This window comes from Dermochelys coriacea, chromosome 13, assembly GCF_009764565.3.
Source record: "Dermochelys coriacea isolate rDerCor1 chromosome 13, rDerCor1.pri.v4, whole genome shotgun sequence".
Classification (NCBI taxonomy): Eukaryota; Metazoa; Chordata; order Testudines; family Dermochelyidae; genus Dermochelys; species Dermochelys coriacea.
Window position 1 is genome coordinate 29,314,103 of NC_050080.1, and position 23,531 is coordinate 29,337,633.

The following is a 23,531-nucleotide window of genomic DNA, read 5'->3' on the forward strand; positions in this document are numbered from 1 at the left end:
TCAGTACTGACTCAGTCACCTTGCCTAACAAGGATCTAGGGCAAATTAATAAGATCAAATCATTATCTAATGACCTAAATGAGCTATGGATTGATACAGACCATGTAGAGTGGCTTTATGTACACTATACTTTGTTTTGCTAAAAGTCATTATTAAGTACAAACATAGGAATAGTCAGATTGAATCAGTCTTGCACACTAGTCCTGCACACTGTGTACACAGATTTAGAATATCAAATATAATATAACATCTCTGTATTATTCATCGTCCTATTCCTTATGTATCCTAACATCTTGTTTGCTTTGTTGACTGCTGCTGCACACTGAGCAGAGGTCTTCGTTGAGCTGGCCACAGTTATGCCATAGTATCGTTCTAGAGCTGCTACAATTAATTTAGAACCGTGTAAGGTGTATGTGTAGGTTACAATTTTCCATCTAATGTGCACTGCTATGTATTTATCAGCACAGAACATCATTTGCCATTGTGTTGCCCATTCACCTAACTTTGTTTGGTCTCTCTGAAGTTCTTCACAGTCCTCTCTGGTCCTGAGTAATATAAATAACTTTGCGTCACTTGCAGATTTTACTACCTCACTACTCCCTGAAATTCACAGGACCTAGTACAGAACCTTGAGGCACCTGCTGTTAACCTTCTGGCATGATGAAAACTGACCACTTAATTTTACTCTTTGTTTTCTGTGTCCTGACCCTTTTTTGATTCAAAACAATACTTTGCCTCTCATCCCATGATTACTTCATTTCTTTAGTGACTTCTTGAATGTGACTTTGTTGAAGCCTTTTGGATGTCTAAATAAATCATGCCAATCTCTTCTCCTTTAACTCACTATTTTATCGACAAAGTTAGAAGAATTCTAAGAGATCAGTGAGATATGATTTCCCTTTGCTCCCTTCCATGCTGGGCTTGGTGGTTCTCTCAGTTTCTGAATTTCAATGGGGAGGGGCAGCTAGCTCTTGTCACTTCCCCAGAATCCTGGGGGCAGGAGAGCGACCAGGCAAGGGTTGCTGCCTCTCCTGAATATGAGGGAAACATGAAGTGCTCACACACACACACAGGAGAGCAGGAGCCGGGAAACAAGAGTGCCCAGGTCCTTCTGCCAGTGGAAGGCAGGCCTCCATTCACCTGCAGAGCCAGTTAGCCAGGACACCTCCTGAGGTTGCAAAGCAGCTGCACGCCATCAGAGTCTCCACAGCGTTGAGAGCACATTCAGGATTATGCTAGGTGGGAGTTGGGAGGCTCTTGTTCCGCAGAACCCAAGACTACTTGACACCACCAGAGGGTGACCTAATGTCCAATCCCTGTGAAAGAAACTTGGTTTGTGGAGCCTTGCAGGGTTCACACAAGCAGAGGTGAGGTTCACAAGGAGGGTGGAGAGGGGAGATCTGGTCCATACTGCACCTACTCTAAGAGAAGACTTCACTTGCCAGAGCTTTCAGTAAAAATAAAGCTTTTATTAGTATTCATATTCTACAGTGGCTATTGCATTTCAGTCTGTGTTGGAGTGTCAATGTGTGTGTTTTTGAGTGGGAAAGAGAAGACAAATTGCCGGGAATCCAAAGATGCATCCCACCTGACCATGCCTTGCTGCTACAGAAAGCCATTCTAATTTGAGTCTTTGAGTCTCCAAATCTCTTGCTTATGGGTATGGCTGCAACATACTTCTTGAAGGCAAGTGCTTTCCTTTAGAGCTCCATCACCAATGCCACTGCATGGGTTGGCTGTCAGATGCTGTGAAGGGCAGCCCTCCTCCCCTCTAAATCCCAACCAAGCAGCATCTACAATTGACTTCAGCAACACCTGAAGGCTGAGGGACAGGGATTCAAGAATACTACTTCCTTTCTGTCCCCATCCAGTGTTTGGGGGTTGCATCACTGGCTGCAATGGAGGACCATAAGTGAAGATTGTTACTCTCCTGCAAAGGAGTTTAACAGCTGACTAGTGCATCTCACTTTATAGTGAGAAATGCCCACTGCAGCGAGAGATCAGTGAGAAGTACAACTCTGACAATTTTTATGGATGTTGAAGAACAGCAGCAATACAATCCCACCTTCTCCAAAAGCCAGTTCTGAGAAACCAAACAATTTCCATGGTATAAATGGAAGGATACTAATGGGATTTGTAGAGCTGAGAGACAAATATAACAGCCAGATACAGCATTATGGGACGCTTTATAACCAACAGAGTCAAAGTGAAACATTCGGATTCGTAACATTACCAGCTGGCTTCCTGCCATGCATCAGATGGTATGGAAACATATCTCTCTCTGGATGACGAGCCGTTATCTGTAGCAATCATCGTAATTTCTCTTGACACTGCATGCCACATTTTTATTTATTTATTTATTTATTTTTTTAACAGTCGCAGGACTCAAACAGGGTTCCTTATTTAAAAGGTAGCTTTGATTTTTCTGATCCACATAGATTTAAACTATTTCGATCTGTGCCACTGATGCACAAAGTAGGATATTCAGAAACTCCGTACTCTGGGAAGGTTGAGTCCTGGCCTCCCACTGGGGGCCTGAACATTTTCCATCTGCAGTCAGATAGTTGGCTACAGCTGAAAATATTCAGATTTGCCCCCACAATTTAATTGTAGATGCAAAATGCAGGCACAGATTTGAGGGACTCATACTGCACCCACAAAAGGAAAAATCTGACTTTAGATTAATATTTTCCAAGGGCCAAACCCTGAAGTTCTTATTTGCTTTTTACTCTTTCTCCCACAGTGAGAATAAGCCCCCACTGAGGCCATGGACAAGTTAAAAATGGAGTAAGGAGGTTAGGATGTAGCCCTTTATATTTACCAGCTAAGAAAAGTCTTACCTACCAATTAGAACCTATTTCTCAGCTCACCAAGAGCACTTGCAGAGTGGCTGATGTAGCTCTCTGATCTACTCACTGCATAACAAAGCATTTTACAGCCTATTATTTTAATTGTAAGCACTTTCTGTTATTTGCCTCTAAAAATGGTTCACATTTAAATTAAAAAAACCGTATTCACTGTGCATACACCTACACCACTGTACAGTCATCCTAACTCTTATGTCTGAAACAAAAGCCATGGAATTTTCCATTCCTTTGTGTTCTTTAGCCTAGAGTATATCTTAGCAGCAATTCAACTGTAGGGACGGCATGCAGGCTGCGATTCCGTATTCTGTATAAACAAACTACTGCAAGAACATTTGTTCATTGCCGATGAAACCTGCACAAAGAAGGTTGGAAGAACGGAATTTAACACAACGTATATTTTGGTTGAAAACAAGTCTAAAAGTAGTGTTTACCCTGCTTTTTGGCATGTAAATTCAGATCATCTTCAGGAATGATGAGTAAATATTATGAACAGTCCAACTTGATAAGATGCTAAGAGGCGGCAATTGTGAGCAAAGAGATAAATAATGTTCAGATGAAATAATTAAAGATCAACTGTAACATATTTACAGAGCTGATTTTCAAGAGTGTTACTGGTGTCATCAAAGACTACCCACAGTTACACTATGGGATTATTTGCAAAAGCACAGCTCTTTCTGGGTCTGTGAGATCATGCTATTTGAAGTTAAAAATTATTCTACTCCAACTGCCCATTGCAGTTAAAATAGATTTTATGTTGAGTTACAATAGTGTGCACAAATACATACGGACATATAAAGAACCATCTTTATCCCATATATGAGGTCATGACACAAATTAAAACCATTACTTATATTGACTTTATATGACATTGGTGCATGCCACAGAGCTCCCCCCATAAAATAACATAATTTCCATGGTATCTAATGTACATCAAAAGGGAGAGAGTGGCATAAAAGTGAAAGGACAACAAACAAACAAAATATGTGGCACAGACTGTGGGATGGCATGGGAGCGCCATGCATTCGGGAAAGCCAGCTGCACCAGACAAGTGGCAATAGCAACTTTATTCCACACTGCACAATTGTACCAATACCCTCCTCCTCTCTACACAAACGGCACATAGTCAATGGAAGTAGGATACAGTATAATGCTCAGACTCGCAGCTTTTGGGATTATTGTCATCTGGAAATTACTAGTGCGGCCAAAAGGATCCCCCATTACAGACAAACTAAATACTCCTGTCTATAGATATTAAACACTTTAGAAACATCTTTTGGCCCCATTTATACTGCAGCTTGCAGTTAACTTCTGATGAGACTTCCCTTTTAGTCCCTGCCTTTGAAAAACTGCAAATTGCTGCCACCATTATTTATTGTTCCCAAAGAGGTTATAGTCAAAATAAAGAGTATGCAAATAGAGTATGCAAATTCCAGAACCTGAAAATCTTTAGCTAGACACCAGTATGACACTGTCATATTTGACAGAGGAAATTATGATACACTCTTTAATTACAAATGGTATGGCTCATGTTATTAAATGCACTATGATGCATATGCACAAGGGGGCTGAATTAAGGTTACATGGACAACCTTAAAAGTTGGCAATTTCTAACTTTTGAGTACTTGACTTTGCAAAGTTAACATTCTTTTAATGTAGGTTTTTTGGATGTAATTTCCTAGGTTTAAAAAAAAAATAGAAATTCCATGTGGAACTGTATTTGACTCCCATATAAAACTATTTCCCCATGGTATTTCTCCCTCTCACCCCACCCCCCACTGTTCCTCTGATATTCTTGTTAACTGCTGGAATTAGCCTACCTTGCTTGTCACCATGAAAGGTTTTCCTCCTCCCCCCCCCCCGCTGCTGGTGATGGCTCATCTTAAGTGATCACTCTCCTTACAGTGTGTATGATAAACCCATTGTTTCATGTTCTCTGTGTGTGTGTATATAAATCTCTCCTCTGTTTTTTTCCACCAAATGCATCCGATGAAGTGAGCTGTAGCTCACGAAAGCTTATGCTCTAATAAATTTGTTAGTCTCTAAGGTGCCACAAGTACTCCTTTTCTTTTTGCGAATACGGACTAACACGGCTGCTACTCTGAAACCTGACTCCCATATAGTTCATCAACAGGGTTAAGACACTTAGATCCCCAGCACACACCTCTGCTACTTGTGTTACCTGAGTAACTGGTGGCAGTAGTAGGTTGTCATCCTACATGTGGGCCAGCCATTAGATTTTGCCAGTGGATCTCACATGGTATTTGCTGATGGCAGTGGAATGATAGACTCAGGGATCCTTGGTTCTACTCCAGGTTCTGAAGGGAGTGTACTTAGTGGTTAAATAGTCCCCCACCCACGTCCGATACCTTCTGCCTTTGGCCCCTCCAGTCTGACCTCATGCCAGTCTCAGTTCCCTAACTCCACTCAGCCCCTTGTCCTAGCTCACCCTCACTATTTTACAGCTCTTTGTCCCAGTCGTACCCCTCGCCACCCGAGCTCTTCACCCCTCAGTACTCCAGTCAGACTGATTCCTCCTTCTCTTCTTTGCTGCCTATGCTCCAGCAGGGGGGCACTGAGAGCACAGGTGAGACAATCTCCCTGCTTTCAGCTCCAGTGCCTGGTACTTCCACAACCTTTGGCAGCTGAGTGGAACAACTGCAGGAAAAGTCCTGCTCAGCCTATGCAGCTTCTGCTGGATGGAGCGTGCTCAGTTGGTGTGTGGCGACGGCATGGTGTGTGTGCCGCCCAGTCGGAACACAGGCGCTGTGTGGGGATGGAGCATGCTTAGAACAAGCAGACTCTTCAGAGAATTTAGCTGCCAAACTCCACAGATTCTCTTCTGGGCAGGTGTGAACTGAGATTTTCAGAGGCTCATAAATTGGCCAAATATGGGCAGTTTTCACTGGGAAGGCAAAAGGCCTGTCCCTGATCCCACGGCAACCTCCCCACCCCCCTTCTGAATTTCAAGCCCCTGTTTCAAAGTATGCAGGCATTAAAGCTACTCAACGAAAAATAGAAAATTTCAGCCTAAAGTGTTTAAGTTTAGGAAAGTTATAAGCATTCATATAAGTATATGTATGTATATACATTCATACTCAGATATATCATTCACATGGATTTTAAATTCATTAGTGGACTAAAAATGGCACCCACACACCCTAAACATATTTACTGTGCCTATTTCCAGCCACTTTATATTGTTCCTAAAAATCTCCTGCTGTATTATCTTCTCTGCTACAGTAATTCATAGATTTTATTTTCCACAACATTTTTAATTTATATCATGTTTTATTTATGCTACGGCCTTTTGTGAAATCTCAAATTTCAAACCAGACACAAACAGCACACACATAAAGTAGACTTCTCATTATCAACCTCACATAGGAAACACAATTGACTGAAATAAATCTTGGGTTTTATGTCGGTGATGCGTTTACGGAGTACGTGACATTTTGCAGCAATATAAATTGTACATTAAAAGATAATTTTCCAAACACGATACCAAATATGCACTTGGAGCGTTGCACCATTATGTAGAGTAATACTGAAACTGTGCTTTAACAAATGCTGTTGTTATTTTGGACTAGTTCAGATTCAAGATTGCATCAGGCCTTGTGAGTAGGTTTAGGAGTGATTAAGTTTACTGTGCACAAAAGCCAGCTATTTGGCAAACTGTCAACACAGCGTAATTGATATTTTAATTACACCACTAATACATACATGCTGCTGCTCACAATGAGCCTCCTCATTGGTGTTAGACAAACAGCTTATTTACGGCTCTGAATATTGTTCCAAAGAAGTTTGTATTTAAATTGATAATATTCTAAATTACTATAAAAATGAACCAAATTGTTCTCTGCAAATTCCTAATGGCAGGAAATGGATAGAACAATGCAAACAGAAATGATCATCCTGCTTGGCATATGTTCTGTGGGATGAAATGGGGCACAGGCAATTTACAGCTGAATGTCCAGGAAAATCTCGTAAGGGTGACACCTACTATTAGTAGTGGAATAGTCTCTCTCAAGTTGTAGAAGCTCATCTTTTGAGACATAATGGATGGCAAAGAACTGCAGAATATATAAATACCTATATAACTGTGGACAAGAATTCATCATTGGCTAATGGAAGAACTGGAAGAATTCAAAGACCTAAAAGGTCTTTTCTGCCTCTAGCCTCTATGATCCTGGGAAAACACCATGTGTTGCCCATGTAACATGGACTTCTGGGCCTCCATATACACATGCTCCTTGAAAGGGAAATCAGAGCTGCCATCTATTGGCTAGACCCTGCAGCCTAGTACTTTGAGGGTTGTGGTTAAACCCCTTCTCCTAGATCTGAATGGACAGGATGAGGCTGAATGAAGAGGGAGATTTTTAAAGGCACTGATAGGAGCCATGTCTCCAAAGGCAATTGTGCACTTAGTTGACCTCTGTGCTTTTGAAAATCTCCCATGCCGTGTGTTTAAAATTGCTATGGGCAATTGGGACCTCCTCTCCTCTCCCATCTCCCCGCCCCGCTGTGCCAGCCACACCAGGCTTGACATCCCATTTAGATCCTACTTCCACTTCTCTCTCCTTGCTATTTCCTGCATTTTCCCCAAGGCCCATTTTCCCAGTCCCAGCGCTCCAGGCCCCTTGCCTCTCATCATTCCAATCCCTCCTCAAAACCCTCTTTTCTGTGAGGCCCGTAAGGAGTGAACTAATTACTGATTAGGGAAAGAGGACAAGGAAAAACCTGAGTTGTTCCCCTTTTTGGGTCCCGCAAATAGAGATCTAGCTTTCAGATGATGAACTCTACAGAGGAGTGGCTCTCTATTTTGACGTATTAACCATACCGAGTGTATTGTTGGCACTGAACAATAAGGGTGGGATTTTAAAAGGGATTTTGAAAGATCAATAGGAGTTGTGCTCTGAACTCCCTCCCTCCGGCAAATATGAAAATTCCATCATGAATAATTATTCATCCGTCCACATCCCGTGCTCTTCACTGGAGGATCTGAGCATCTGTAATAACAATAATGCCACAGCAGGGTCTCCTGTGTAGCTGAGGAACAATATGATACAGATATCTATACAAATAGGCTAGGGACAAGTAACCCAGCATGCAGATGCAATTGCTGAATTTCACATATTAGCATCTTGACCGTTTAATTAGCATGGTTGAAGTGGGAAGCCCTGGAAAGGTCCATGCCAGGGGTTGATCTGTACTCATGCACATTCAAAGCTGCCATCGACATAGGGCCTGTTTCTGGTAACTGGTGAGCATCTGCAACTCCTAATTAAGACAATGGCCGTGGTGCTACTCCCACTAAAGCCACGAGGAGCCTTGCCACCGATTCTCGTAAGAGCCCAAAGGGAGTTGTCACCTCTCTGCATCTCCCAGAACCAGATGGAGAGGGTTGAACCTTCAGAAGACAGCACGTACTCTCTGACTGTGCATGCAGGGGATTTTGAAATGAGGTGGCCATGCACTGATGGGTAGGGTCATGGCATGACCTTCGAATAGCCACACACAATCTCTTTTGGAGCTGCTCAGGGGCCAGCCAGGGCCATGCAGCACAAGCAAATGAGGCAAGTGCAAGCCAAGACGCGCAGCAAAGTTAAGGGAAGCTGCAAATAAGACTCAGAAAGAGGATTTTAAGCAAATGAAAACAGCAGGCCAATTTACTGCAAAGTAAAAGCTACAGCTCAGGCACCATTACTCCCTGGTGGGCCTGGCCTGTTGGCAACAGCAACTGGGGTGGGACCGGAGCATCTAGCACACAGACTCATAGACTTTAAGACCAGAAGGGATGATCACGATCATCTAAAAGCTTATCTTGGATTGCATCTTCCCCCTGAAGCCGCCAGGACAGTAAATTGCTCTGCAAGTCACTCCTCCAGATCAGGCATAGGGTCCCAAAACAATCTCTGTCACACTGCCGCTGACTCAGTCTCTCCACAGATCTAGGGTCTCAAAGGGCAGCATGACTGTGAAATGATCCAGCCACAAGTCTCTGGGCACCCGGGGCTCAGTGTGCTGCAGAGCATGTGGAGGAGGGCACATTCAGCACCATGAGGACTAATGCCTACAGCAGCTACTGGCTAAGATGGTGAGGTGCAACTCTGAGCTCCAGCTGCCTCGTGGAGGGGGGAATTGCTGGATGGCACTGGGAAGGCCCGTTACACAATTCCAGTGCTAAATACACAGCCAGAATCCATGTCCGTTCCCAGCCCTTGACTGCACAGTTCTGGCCTCATTTTCAGCCTGCCTAGGCATACAAAGCCTGCCTCGTCTTTGAATATAGACACCATCCCATGTACCTATCAACCCCACTGCACACAAGCTGCCTTGAAAGTGTGACTGCTAACCACAGCACTGCTGCTCAACCACCCCAAAAGGCACAGAAACTCCCAAACCTGAGTGCAAAGCAAAGAATTCAGACAGCAACTTTTTACAAATGACCATTCCTATGATACAGAAAGAGCGAAGTGTTTTCAGTTTATTCATTTTTTAAATATGTATAAAAGTAATTTGCTCCTAGACTTGTCTTCTACGTTCCAACCTAGAGTGAAATTTTATAACCTAGTGAAAAACCCCAGAAAAAAAGGGGGGCTTTCAAATGAAAATGCCAACAGAATCTTAACAGGAGCACACGTGGGTGCTGCTAAACTAAGCTCACAAGGAGGTGGGGCAAATGCCTTAAAAGAGTTAGTGAAGGCAAAATAATGTTCATTAAAAATAGAAAAACAACTGAAAAAATATCCTTTGTATTCAACTTCGTACTCGTACATCATAATGTTCCAGTAAAAGCCCATTTTCCCTTGAGATAATAAAAGAATTGAATTTTTCCTTATCGGTCATCTATTTTTCTAGCTAAAGCTATTACTCCCTCTCTGCGGTTGCTAGGCAACAAGAAATATTAATAGCAGCTTTTATTAGCTTAGCTTTAGCAGCAGAGTACCAGAATGAGAAAATGGAAAACATAAATGTGTTACATAAATCTTTCAACCTTTCAGGGTTTGTGTTAGTCTCTGTTTTCATAATGATTTATTGAAGTGATGGTTCATTTATGAGAAAAAGGAGTGTGAAATAAGAAAACGGAACATTACCCTGAAGGACTGTTTGAAAATAAATAATTATAGGAGGTGAAGAAAAGCTGTTTAAAACCATTTTTCTGAGTTTTATAAAATTTAAAAAGACATATTTCTTTCATTTATTGCCTCTGAGAAAAACACTAGCAGAAGACTGCAAACAGGGCTCCGTTTAATACAAAGAAACCTTCACATACAATTGTATTATTATTATTTTCCACCCAGGCCTTATCTTAGGCAGTTTAGTTTTTAAATAGCGAACCACTAATGAGCAGAATTACAAATTAGTTAAAACCCAAGATGTAAAGAATTAGTACAACTCCAGAGAGGCACAAACCATCTTGGGTCAAAATCCATAAGGTTTCACTGACTCTCTTTGCACACCGTCAGTCCCTGTGTTGACAAAGTCTGTCCCTACATTAAACTGCACCAATATTACTGCTGTTCATTGTGTTGTAAAGCCTGCTAATTTGGAATTTAATTTGGTTTGCATCTTGATTTGTGTGGCGTCATGCTCTGTTTTATTGCAGCTGTCCTCAGCAATATGTCTGGTAACTGGAGCACCGTATTTAAGTTTATTTATTTCTGATTGTGTATCATATGTGTTTCTAAACACCGTAACTCAGGAAAGCAGGTCTTCTTGGCTACCACGTGGAAAAGTAAGACATACATTCCATCTTTCCTGCAAAGGATTTCTGCCTACCTGGGTGAGCTCCACTGAATAACACTGAGTTCTTGTTTTTTTAAAAAAATAAATACACGAGGTGAAATCCTGGCTTCATGGATGTCAATGGACTTCTGGCTGAACAGGTGGAATTTTAAGGCATGGGGAGGGTATCTCCTCAAAATGAACTCTCCAATGAACCTCAGTTATAAAAGCATTACCCCTCCCCGGGAACTAAATCACAATGATATAGCCCCCGACCACACAGACATTTACAAGTCTGGCAGGACCTCAGCCATAACTTTCCTCTGAGTGTTGCCTTCCCATATCCCACCTGCACACCTCAGCCCATGAGGGCCTTCCACAGCATCCAGCACAGAGAATATGCCATGTCTTGGGCAGGGGTCCACCAGCCACAATCTGACCCATAATTCTTGGGGGGAAGGAGGAGGAGTGAGACAGAATCACAGCCTGACTGTGAACAATGCAGCCAATCATTCTACAGGATTTTCTTCTTTTTAGGGCCATGTTAAGAGCAAATTTGCTCCCAGGTTTAATATTTTCCCCCTAAACCTAAGACACACAGAAATGTTGTTTTAAATGATAAAGAAACAAAATTCCAGTAGGAACAGGTTTTCTAAAAATCAGTAAAATAAGCATCCCCACCCCCATGCAGGAGAACAAGAAAGTGAAACTCGCTAAGGTGCAATTCCATAATATTTAAGCATTGTGGGATCAGGGGCTAACTTACATACAGAAGCAAAGCTGACTTCCGGCCTGTTCTCGTGCCAAAGTAAAACACAAAAAGGAGATGAATACCAGAGCTAGAGGGAGCACGATTCAATTTCCTTTTTAATTGTTCAGCTCTAATAATCTAAGCCATTGGGTTTGATTCAGTGTTAGGCTAAGGGATGCTACGGTGATATATGCAGTATCAACGTAGGGGATGGGATTTGGACGTAAAAAACATTACATATTAATTTCATATTTGAAATAAGTCTCATTGAAATAAATTAAATTATTTTTTGTTTCCCTTTCTGTTTTGTGACTGTCTGGACCGTTTAGACTGTGAGCTTTTCGGGGAAGGGGCTGTCTCTCACTGTGTGTTTGTACAGCACTTAACACAATGAAACCCTGGTCTCAGCAGAGACCTCTGTATTCTACCATAACAATAGCAATTAAAAAAAAACACCCTGTTCATGACATTGTTCCTTTAAATCTCTTATAAAGAAATAGTGCTAGATTACAAAGAATACTTTTAATACATTTTATTTAAAATATGTAACTTTTATTTAAAGTAGACAGGAATTTAAGATAGATATATTTATTTAAATAGTTATGTATTTAAATATTTATAAACAATAAATACATTATATCATCTGCCAAGCTAAAAACCACATTTAACAATTTCCATACCTTGAAGAAACAGCAAATGGCTAACACTTGTTTTTCTAGTAAATTTCTAATTGGTTTCATTTTTAAGCTATTTCCTGTGTTAGAAAATGATCCAAAACTAATTTAAATCAATTATTATCTTTAGAGTGTAAGCTCCTAAGGGCAGAGACCCTCTTTTTGCTCTGTGTCTGTAAGGTGCCTTGTACAATGGGGTCCCCTAGTCCATGCCTGGGGCTCTGAGGCAGTACTGCAATACAAATAACTAACAATAAATTATTCAGACTTGCACTGACTTCAGTGGGATTTGGATCTGGCCCTGAGGGAGCACACAGTTATGGATGGACTTATCAGCACAGCAGGTCTGACTCAGGAGAAAAAGTGGATTCAAGTATGTGAGCAGTCTGAGGAAAGAGAACAGAGATGACCAAGGGTCTGATCCTGGGAAAAGTTACGTCTGCTAGGTCCCACTGACAATGTGCAGGAATAACAATACTCGGGGGGGGGGGGGCACAGCTGTTTGCAGGATTGGACGCCGAGAGAGAAATTGCTAGGGGGGTGGAAGGTGTGGGAAATTCATGAAGAGAGAACCAAGAGGGTGGAAACTGGGGCATTTGGGGAAAAGGAATACGGCCTGGGAAATGGGGAGAAGCAACAACAAGAGAGATGGAGGGAGACACATGGGGCAAAGACACATTCAGCGACAGAAGAAACGGTAGTGAATCAGAAGAGAAAATGCAGCAACACAGTCACGGGGCTCTGGATGGTTCCATTTGACATTTCAAATGTCTGATTTAATGTTGCTGTTTATTATTTATTATTCAGATTGTGGTTGGGGCCCGCACTGCGTGAAGCACTTTCTAAACACAAAGGATCCTACCTTGAACAGCTCACAATCTATGGTCTTCGACCATTTGCATTTTTAATGACTCTAGGCTTTGATCAGGGAGAGGGGAGGCTTCATTTCCCCCATCACGCACACATACGTACACATCCCAGCCCCAGCCAAAGGAAGTGGCTATTTTTAGTTTCCATTTCTCATTGCGAGATAGGCAGATTGTTTACAGGTGGATTATTTATTTGGCTTTTATTTATATTTCATTCAAAACTGCCACAAAGTTAAAAGAACGTTATTTAGGTTGCAAAATGAAACAGTCGATTGTTAGGAAATTCCAGATTTACAGATGCCCTTGCAATCTCAATTCTGCTTCTTTGTGCATGTATCCTATGCACTAAATGAGACGGGGGTTATGTGGAAAAAACAGCATGTGCTATAATTAAAGACTGTATCATAATGCATATATACCAGAGACTGAATTAAGGTTACATATGCAACTGTAAATCTGGCATAGTCAAACTTCCAAGTTCTTGCAACCTTAATGTTCTTTTAACTCAGGGTGTGTCTACTTGTATAGCACAGCAGCTGTGCTACTGTAGTGCTTAGTGAAGACACTACCTATGTCGATGGGAGAACTTCTCCCATCGGTGTAAGTACTCCACCTTCCCAAGAGGCAGTCGGAGAAGCCCTCCCATCATTATAGTGCTATCTACACTGGGGGTTAGGTCAGTATAACTGTGTAATTCAGGGGTGTGGATTTTCCACAACCGAGTGATGCAGTTATACTGACATAAGTCAGTAGCGTAGGCCAAGCCTTAATGTGGGTGTGGAGGGAGTATACAATTTTCAATTTTGTTGTAACTGTAACAACTCCCCTGTGCACTGGATTTGAACCTTGAACTTCTAGCCCTGGTGCTCAAAATGCTACAGCTTGACCTACAGGACTAACTACACTAGCTGGTAGGAGGAGAAATCTTTTATCCCACTCAGTCCAGAGGATGGTTATGGAGGAGCCCAGGCTGGCTCTCTTTCCCACAGTGATCTAGGGGAATTTCTGCCTCACTTGGTGCCCCTAGAAGAAAATATGGGACACTGGAGTGGGGGAGCTCAGCCTGGCCCAACTCTTCCTAACCCTCCAATACAGCTGCTCTGCCAGCTCTCAGAGCAGTGATTGCTGCTGCTGCTAATTTGGTGGTAGCGTGAGCCCAACCTTACAATGTTCATATTCAGTTATTACTTCGGCGGGCTGCCAACATTTTCCTGAGACACAGGAGAGACAAAAGTAAAATAAAAGTTAACTTTCAACAGTTTACAGCTCAGAAAAACTCAATGGAATTTTGTTGAACAAACTCTTATACATTTCAAAGGCCTATTGCTAACCATGGACGTTTTTGAGCTTCTCAAATAAAGTCACAAGAATGTTTTATGATGGAAAGTCTTGGGCAGCTTAGATACAGGGGTTGCTACCAGTTTCCCCTACAATACAGTGATCACCACTAAAAGGTCAGCACTTGCTAATAGTTAGCATTGTGTGGTATCTAAGACACTGAAGCTTCCACACACACAACAGTATATGTAACAATAATGTCCTTGGTTCTGCCCCTACCCTGGTGGAACCCGTAGGAGAGGAGCACAGGGGACAGAGCTCTCGGCAGTGATAACTTTAACATCTCGAACCCCCTCCCTGAACCAGTCACACACAATGCCCAAGCCCAAGGGAGGAATGCCCCAGTGCTCCAATACCCTTTTCACTGCCATTGTGCCAGACTAGGACCATGGAAAAACAAGGCTGTGTTCCTGGAGTTGGGGTTTGTTCACATGGAGTTTTGTGATATTCATCTCCTAGGAGCAGGTTTGAAATAACGTGACCCCAAGTGTTTGAGTCAATGGTAAGTTACAATGGCAGGTGCAGTTCCAAACTGGGCCAGTGGGGGAGCTGTCAATGGGCTCCCGTCTGGCTGACCAGCAGCGCTGCTCTCGGGGAGTGAGGTTTAGGGGCTGGGCCCTCAATAGGCTCAGGGGACTTCTCCCCTTTATGGGGTGAACCCCTGGGCAGCCAAGGAAGCCCAGTCCAAAATGGTTGTGGGCAGAGCTGTTTGCAGAGAGGGTAGTCTGGGCCTGGGCAGCACAGGAGGCCCCAGCAGGAGTCACTGCGAGTGGCGGTTCCCGTCTCAGTGCAGTAAAGTCCCATCTCTGGGCCAGGATACTCCCACTCCTCCCCTCTGCTTGGGGTGTGGCACCAGCGCCACCCCCCGGTAGGGGAGCCTCCAGTGCTGACAGGCTCCGTTCGGCAGCCTCACACGATGAGGGACGCAGACATTCCGAGACCCCCGGTCTAATATTTATGGAAATATGTTTGCACTGGATTGGAAATTCTTCAGCTCTGACCTTGATCACCCTTTGTTTCTGTCAAACATGTTCTTCCAAATCCCTTCTGAAAACTCATTTATTCACAACAGCTCTTTAACCCAACGTGCTCCCATTCTCCTGGCTACCCTGGCCATTTTATCTCAGCTTTTTCAAAGGCTGGGGCTGTGCTGCCTCCAGTCACTTTCTGCCAGTCTGCTCTGGCTGCACCACTCTCTTCACTGTTCTGTCCTCAGTAACCACCCCAATTCGGATGGCACCCTCGCCCACAGTGCCAAGGCCCAGGACATGCTCTGCTGCCCGCCCTCATCACCACAAACACTCCTGATGGACAGAGGTAGCAACAAGTGCTGGCTTCAGGCAAAAATCCTTGTGCTCACTGAAGCTGGTCAAAAATGTATTTCAAAACTCTCTTTTTCTGACAGAAAACACCATTTTTCTAAATTACTGGTTTTTGGAGGGGGAGGGAATTTTTCGTTTTGTTTGAAATGTTTTAATTTCTCACCAAAACATTTTCTGTTTTTCTTTTTTTTTTCCCTCACGCACTCTCCCCCTTTTTTCTCTCCCTCTTCACTCCCGTTTTTATTTCCCCCCTATTTTCTGGAGGCAAAAAACAGAGAGAAAGTGGGAAAAAACTGACAAATTTGGGGGGTTGAGTTTTGTCAACAAAACAAATTTTCCCATCAAAAAGCGACCTTTTCTGACCAGCCCCCACACTTTTCCCTGCCTCTCGACTATCCTTGTGCTCCTCCCATATCTCTGCCCCTTGCCTATCCCAGCCCAGGACACCTTCCTTCTCTCCTCCATCCTTTCTAGCTCTCCCATTCTCTGCCTCTGCGTCCTCGCTCCCTTCCCTTCACATGTTTCCCACCACCTTCTTTCCTTTCATCACCTTCACCTATTTCCCCAACCAGTGAAAAGTGACCATTTGTATGAACAGTGATACAGGCAAGAGAAGAAAACCCCACCACTACATTACAGAACCACCTACATTACCAAGATTAGCACATAATATAAGAGAGTGAACACAAAGGGTGAAATCCTAATCCCACTCAAGTTAATGGCAAAACTCCCAAGGACTTCAATGGGACAGAATTTCCGACATGCCCTTCTCCACCATCTCACCCCCAGCCCTTCTTTCCTATTGTTTATTTAATTCACTCATGCATCTTGTAGGTCATAGGCTCATCGAATCAAGGATCATGTCCTGTATGTTTGCATAGCACCCAACACAACAGGCCACTGATTCTGACTGGGGTATTAGGTGTGATTCATAATATAAATAATTAATAGTAACTGTAATTATGTGCCTGGGTCAAAGGTGGCACGAAAACCATTTCCATTTATTCTCATTGGGTTTGTAACAAAATTCCTTAAGATTCAGGCCTGAGGAAGATATCTACAGTTGCATCTCAGCTTTTTGCTTTGCTATTTCACGTTATGATTTTTATTTGTGCAGGAAATTTGTACAATAAATGCTTCCTTACTAGTGACACAGCAGCACGCTTTCTGCGTATCAATGGAGAGAATGTCAACTAGCTTTCTGCATGCTTCAGGCGTTGAGGAAAAGGCCTGAGGGCTAGGGAGGAGAACAGAACAGAACCATCCACAGAGCTACCGGCCCTCAGCCAGAGGAGCAGGGTAGAAGGATAGATAGAACAGGATAGAAGAACAGAGATCCTGAGAACACAGCAGAGCGGCTCAACATTGTTCAACTGAAAAACTTCTCCATCAAAAAACGTAGTCTCACTGAAATCAAAATGTTTCACAAAAGCACCGCTATTTCAAGGAGATTTTTCCATAAAATCATTTGAAATGAAACAAAAATGTATATTCTGTTTTGTTTCAAATCACAATTTTCATTTTGTTTGTGATTTTGGACTTTAGATTCCCCCCTCCTTTGCCCCGGTTTTGTCCCCACTGAAAAAGGAGGGGAAAAATAGGTTTGGGGGATTCCCTCTCCTTGTCCACCCCGATTTATCAGTAGGGCCCTACCAAATTCATGGTCCATTTTGGTCAATTTCACACTCATAGGATTTTTTAAATGGTAAATTTCATGATTTCAGCTATTTAAATCTGAAATTTCACGGAGTTGTAATTGTAGGGGTCCTGACCCAAAAAGTAGTTGTGCAGGTGTCACAAGGTTATTGTGGGGGGTGGGGGTTGCAGTACTGCTACTCTTACTTCTCTGCTGCTGCTGGCAGCAGCGCTGCCTTCAGAGCTGGGCAGCTGGAGAATGGCGGCTGCTGGCCGGAAGCCCAGCTCTGAAGGCAGAGCCACCGCCAGCAGCAGTCCAGAAGTAAGGGTAGCATGATATAATATGCCACCCAGCTCTGAAGTCAGCACAGAAGTAAGGGTGGCAACACTGTGACCCCCTAAAATAAACTTGTGACCCCCCTGCAACTTCTTTTTGGGTCAGGACCCACAATCTGAGAAACTCTTGTCTCCCCCCCGTGAAATCTGTATAGTTTAGGGTAAAAGCACACAAAAGACCAGATTTCACAGAGGGTAAACCAGATTTCACAGTCCTGATGCATTTTTCATGGCCATGAATTTAGTAGGGCCCTATTTATCAGTGGGAAAAAAGGAGGGGAATAAAAAAGGAAGAGGGTAAGGGACAATAATGCAAAATGTGAAATATTTTTGATTTTTGAAAACTGAAACAATACAAAAAACTGATTCAAAACATAGAGCAAAAATGTCATTTTGTTTACAATTTCTTATAGAAAGATCTGAAGTTTTCTTCAGAACATTTTGAACAAAACATTTTTATTTGAAACTTTTCAGGGGGAAAAACACTTGAATTTTTGGCCTGTGTCTGGCACAGAGCATTACATTTAATTTGTTTATTAATAACAAGAAATATCCATCTATCTAGTTTTCTCCCCCCAACTTCCCCATGCTGAGATTTCTCTCTCATAAGCGCGCGCACACACACACACATTCAATGACCCCTCTCTCTCTCCCTGTCCATCCTGCAGCACTGGAATCTATTCAATTATTATTATTTTTTATTTGTATTATCATATTGCCTATGAGCTGCAGTCATGGACCAGGACTCCATGGTGCAAGGTGCTGTACAAACATAGAACAAAAAGACAGTCTCCCGCCCCAAAGAGCTGCCAATCTAAGTATAAGATAAGTGACCACAAAGGGATAGACAGATGAGGGTACAGGGAAACTATATCGGTCAGCATGAGAGGCTATGATCACAGCACACCAGCAGCCTAACCACTGTCAAGTTTTCTGTAGGCCTCTTTCTTCTCCCTCAAAGTTCTGCTCTTCCACAGAGGCAGCCTGTACATGATGTTTAGAATGCTCCGTGTGCCAGAGAAATGTGTTGAACCTCACGTCTTCAACAAAGGAAGAGGTTTGAAGATGAACACCCAATTTGAGCCAGCCAGGACATATCAGACATTCACATAGAAAGAAGAGGAATAAAAAGTAACTTCCCATAAACCAGTGGCTTTCTGATCCCCTTGCAAATCAATCCAGAACCAGGGATGCTGCTGGGGAATCTGGGATGGTTGGCAATGCTATCTAATTGTGTCTCAAGGACACACGAGTCTGCAAGAGGGAGACCAGACACTAGATCTCAGGGAGCAATCTGAAATGCCCCAGGAGCAACTGGCTGAGAAAAAGCAGGCAGCACAGAGAAGGTGCCGGGGAAGGGAGACTGTTGATAGCATGTATTTGTAATAAGCAAATATGGAGGAGACCTTAGTTTTGCAAAACTTCCTTGGTCAGGTCACTGCTCTGGAGATGTAATACAAGGTCCCATTTTATCAATACCCCTACATTCCAGATGCAGGGAGTGCTTCACAGGAGGTCAGACTAGATGATCACAGTGGTCCCTTCTGGGTTTATAATCTCTGAATCAGATAAAAGATTCCTGTTTTGGCCCATTTTTGAAACACAGACCACACAGCCTGGGAGTCAGGAGACCTGGGTTCTATTTCTGGCTCTTTAATGACTTAATGTGGGACTTTTAACAAACTATTTCACCATGCAGTGCTCCTTTCTGTAAAATGGGGACAGTAATTTCCTACCTCCCAGGGGTATTGCAAGACTTAATGAAATGTTTGGAAAGTGTTAGTTATCAGATTCTTGGATAGGAGACACTACAGGATTGCAAAGCATCCCTTACCCTTATTCCCAATTAATTTTTGAGCAGTAGAGTAAATGTCATTTCCCATTGCTCTCAGTAATGCCTAGGTCATGTCATTTTAGTCGTCCTCAATTTTTCATTAGAGCACATGAAAAAATCCTAGCTACTAGACATAAATTCTTAACAACATTTAAAATTTGTATCCCAAACTTCTTGCAATTACAATTTTTCCCTTTCATTAAAAATATTCTTACTCCAGAAATAAAATAAATAGCAGCAAAGGTAGGAAACATCTGTGTATGCAAAAAAATGTACAGACCATTGTGAGCCAAAGCACATAGGAGGCATGTTAATACCCTTAACATTTGCATTAGTCATTTAGGTTTTGAAACAAAGACCAAATCTCATCAGGCTTCCTGCTGAACTCTCAAACAAGAGTCACCTTCCTAACCGGCTGATGCCCCCATTTCTACACACAGTGAAACAATCAGTGCTTTGTTACTGTCAAGTCAGTAAACATGTTCCTCCTCAGAATGAATTTTTCCTGTTGCAAATACCTACCTTAAATATGGGTAACTTTCAGGGAGGATCACAGCACTTCAGATGCCCTGCAATGTCACCCAACCAATGCCTGAAGCACAGTCTACTTCATTAGACCATTACCAAGTGGGTTATGACTTGATGGGCATGCGAGCAGAAGGTATTAATGATACAAATTTAAAAATCTGCTCCATCTCTGGGATTTTATTGTTCCCTCATGTGCATGCACAGCTCCCATTAATGCTAATCAGGAGTACACATGCACATTGGGACAAACGCTATACTGCCATGTGCACACACGGGAGTCAATGGAATCCCTGTCCATGCATCCAAAGGCAGAATTGGCCAATTTGTGAAGGAAAAGGGCGGTCAGCCTGTAACAAAAAGTTTGATTGCAGAGGAAAAGTGTCTGACAGGGGGTAAGAAAGGATTTCATTTGGGCCTAAAATTACAACACAGTTAATTTACTGATCTACCTCATTACTGCTGGGATCTATGGAGATACCTTTCCCAAAGACTATGCTTTAAAACTAAACACTTCCAATTCACTATCAGCTGGAAAATTCAGGGTTCCCTGGATTTTTAATTTTAGTGGTAAGGGGGAAACAACTCCTAATCTCTCTATTCTGTTTTCAGCATACTAAGCCCCCTTCTTATCTTCCCTAGCTCAGTCCTGATTTATTGTCAAGATGCTGCATTTGTAAAACAGAACCATAAAATAAAAAAAAGAGAACATTTCCCAAGGACTACTCCAAAATAAATTATTTCAGCCATTCAGAAGCTGCTTAATAAATCCCACTATTCTTGTTTCTTTGGGTATTTTAGAAACTGATTTATCAATATAATATCACCTCGCAAAAATGAGACAATGAACACAGGATAAAAATATTGTGGTATGAAAATAGCGATCAGAAGTAGGGGCTGTGCTTTAAATTAAACTAGGGAAAACATCTTTCATATAAAATTGACTCTTTTTGTCTCAGAAATGAATAATTTAATGAACTAAGAATCTCAAAGCTAAAGAGGAGCCCGACGTAATATTTAATTTCATAGAAAGAGGACTGTTTTCAATATCGTGCTTGACCAATTTTTTTTAAACACACAAACTTTTTTTTATAAAGTGCAGACATGCCAAGGATTTTGAGAGCTTTGGAGCATTCCTAGAGAAAGTGATAATATCTCCTGTGAGTCCTACTACCTTCCAGACCCTTATCTACTGAGGCAAGGAAAAGCAAATACTCTTTAGCTAGGATGGTTGTGGAGATGCAGGCATGTTAATTAAACAAAATTAGCTCTGTTTGATATTGATGCATTCCAGTGACACCCATGGAAATCAATGATCTTAGAAGCAAATAATATAGAAAACCTACCATGTAGTTAAATCTGCTAAAAGGGAAATTATTATTAAATGACTTCATCATAAATTCAATACAGCTGATGAAATCAAGACAAAAGCTTACACAACATGGCTGGTTCTGTGCTGAACTGATCTCTATACTGGGTTAAATAAGCTCATTTTCCCCCCTCAGACGTCCATTTTTAATTTTTCATTCATTATCCCTGTGCTAGTTCTTTCTGCAACATGAAACTTCTGAAGATATCGCCTTGTCCCAGAGTAATCCAAAAGGCATTTTAGTATTGTCACCTCTAACCTTTGCAGGACTGGGGACTGATCCTGCTCCCCTCAAAGTCACAAGCAAAGCTCCCAAAGGCTCACTTCTTTCACTAAATGGGCCTTTAAACCACAGAATGAGGTAGTCCATGCCATAACTTAACCTTTTTACCAGGCCAGTGAGCAGATTGCTCCAATTTTACAGTACTTGCAACAAACGTGGTGGTATATTTATTATTCAAAAGATCATCAACATTGAAGTGCCCTGGGATCTTTTTTGGATGATTTGTTTTGGATGATCCAACCAAAGTATGCAGGGAAAATAAAGCAGGCATACTTCACTCCCTAAAGGCAAGAATCAATACGTATGACATTATGCACCAAGAGTGAAATACAAAACCACCCTTGAATATAATTAGGTTATTAACAGGGTCCAAAAGGCACAGAATTTTAAATACAAAATTACACTGAAAAGCACCATGACCATGCAAATGACTTCTACAGAATCAACCAAACCATACCCATCTTTGAGATATGCTCCCTGTCCAACTGAAGGCAGCTCAGTGTTCACTGCCTTTATTCAATCCTTAGTTGGAAATGTTTTTTCCAGGAATATCCTTCTATATTCAAACAACTCATAATGACACACAGTGGATTGTATCGGATCAAACAGAACATGATAAAAGAGAAAACTTTACTCACCGTAGGTAGTTGGCTGGAGAGAAGATGCCCATCCTGACTCAACATATTAGACACCATGATGGCTGGAAGGTCCATGTTCTGATAGGAATATGCTGGTATCAGGCTATTTGGAGGGAGGCCGTGGCACAGCGAATGATACCCGGTTTCATGATCCACCAAATGAAGAAGCGAAGGCTCCGGGAGGTTAGGAGGAGTTATAGGAGGGATTTCATAGTCCTCATTATTCTCATTCTGACCATTATACGTCTGAAATAGTAAAAGGACATTTTTACAATGTGTCACTTCCTCGTTGCTTCAGCAAAAGAAATGTTTTGTGATGAAAAAAATAAATAAAAAATTAATCACAACCAGATAATGCAATAATTCCTAAATGACAATTCCCAGTCATGTACATAAGCAGGTCCCAGAGCAACATCAGACTATCACAGCATGCTGTAGCTAATATCAAGATCATCCCAAATCAAACAGAAGGGCATTTCTCATGGCCTGAACTTCAATTTCTATCACTAAGGTATAATATCCTGCCTCCATCTGCTTTGTAGAACTCTCATCCACCTCAGCAGAAAATTCTGTGCATGGATCCATGTCAAGATATGACCAAGAGAACTAAATTTGCAAAAAGGGCTCTAAGCTTGCTTCTTGAAAGGGTACTTGCATGCATAAATCTGGTAGTAATACATACAACTGCTGCATTTGTAAGTACAAATGCTTCTTTGGACACACAAATGAGTGTGCAATATTTATGATTAGGATTTCAAAAGGGGCTTAAGGGAAGTAAGCACTCCACTCCCATGGAAAGTGGTACCTGAGCAGCATATTTCTTTAGGCTCCTTGGAAAAACCCAGTTTTTATCTAACAGTTGAGAGACCTATTCAGAAATGTGGCTGTAGCATCTTTTTTTAAAATGAGTCTCATTTGACTGTCCCAGGCATGGAGACCTGCCCATATTTACTTTATTGTGCAAAGATATTTAAGAATAAAAATACCTTTAACTAGCTCTTTTCCTGATGACACTACCTTGAAGAAGAACACAAATGTGCAGATAGTCTGATTGTGATCATTTCCAGTTCAGTGGGATTTATTAAAACATTTCCCTGACATGTGTTAAAAATTAATCTGAAATTGCACCCATGTAATTCTCCTGAGACAAAATATATTAGATCTACAGTAAATTTAAAATAAATGTGAATCTTTGAATAAAATTGTTAATTGTGATATGGAAGAACATTATAACAGGTTTTATTTTAAAGAGAAAGCTTATTCTAAAGATATCCTACATCATATATGACTATACTATATGAAATTCTGCTTATCCCTAGTGTTATACACATGGATTTTAAGATCAGCTTCCAAGATTACCTAATT

The 23,531-nt window shown here is 41.9% G+C and overlaps 1 protein-coding gene across 3 annotated transcripts in view; it reads right to left on the reverse strand.

Annotated features, from left to right (window-relative positions):
• Window positions 1-23,531, reverse strand: part of TOX2 (TOX high mobility group box family member 2) — a 268,049-nt gene that overhangs the window by 91,257 nt on the left and 153,261 nt on the right. For all 3 annotated transcript variants that reach the window (XM_038370216.2, XM_038370220.2, XM_043495676.1), the window contains exon 3: window positions 22,167-22,412. In XM_038370216.2, the coding sequence (XP_038226144.1) occupies window positions 22,167-22,412 (246 nt within the window). The remainder of the gene's footprint in view (window positions 1-22,166; window positions 22,413-23,531) is intronic.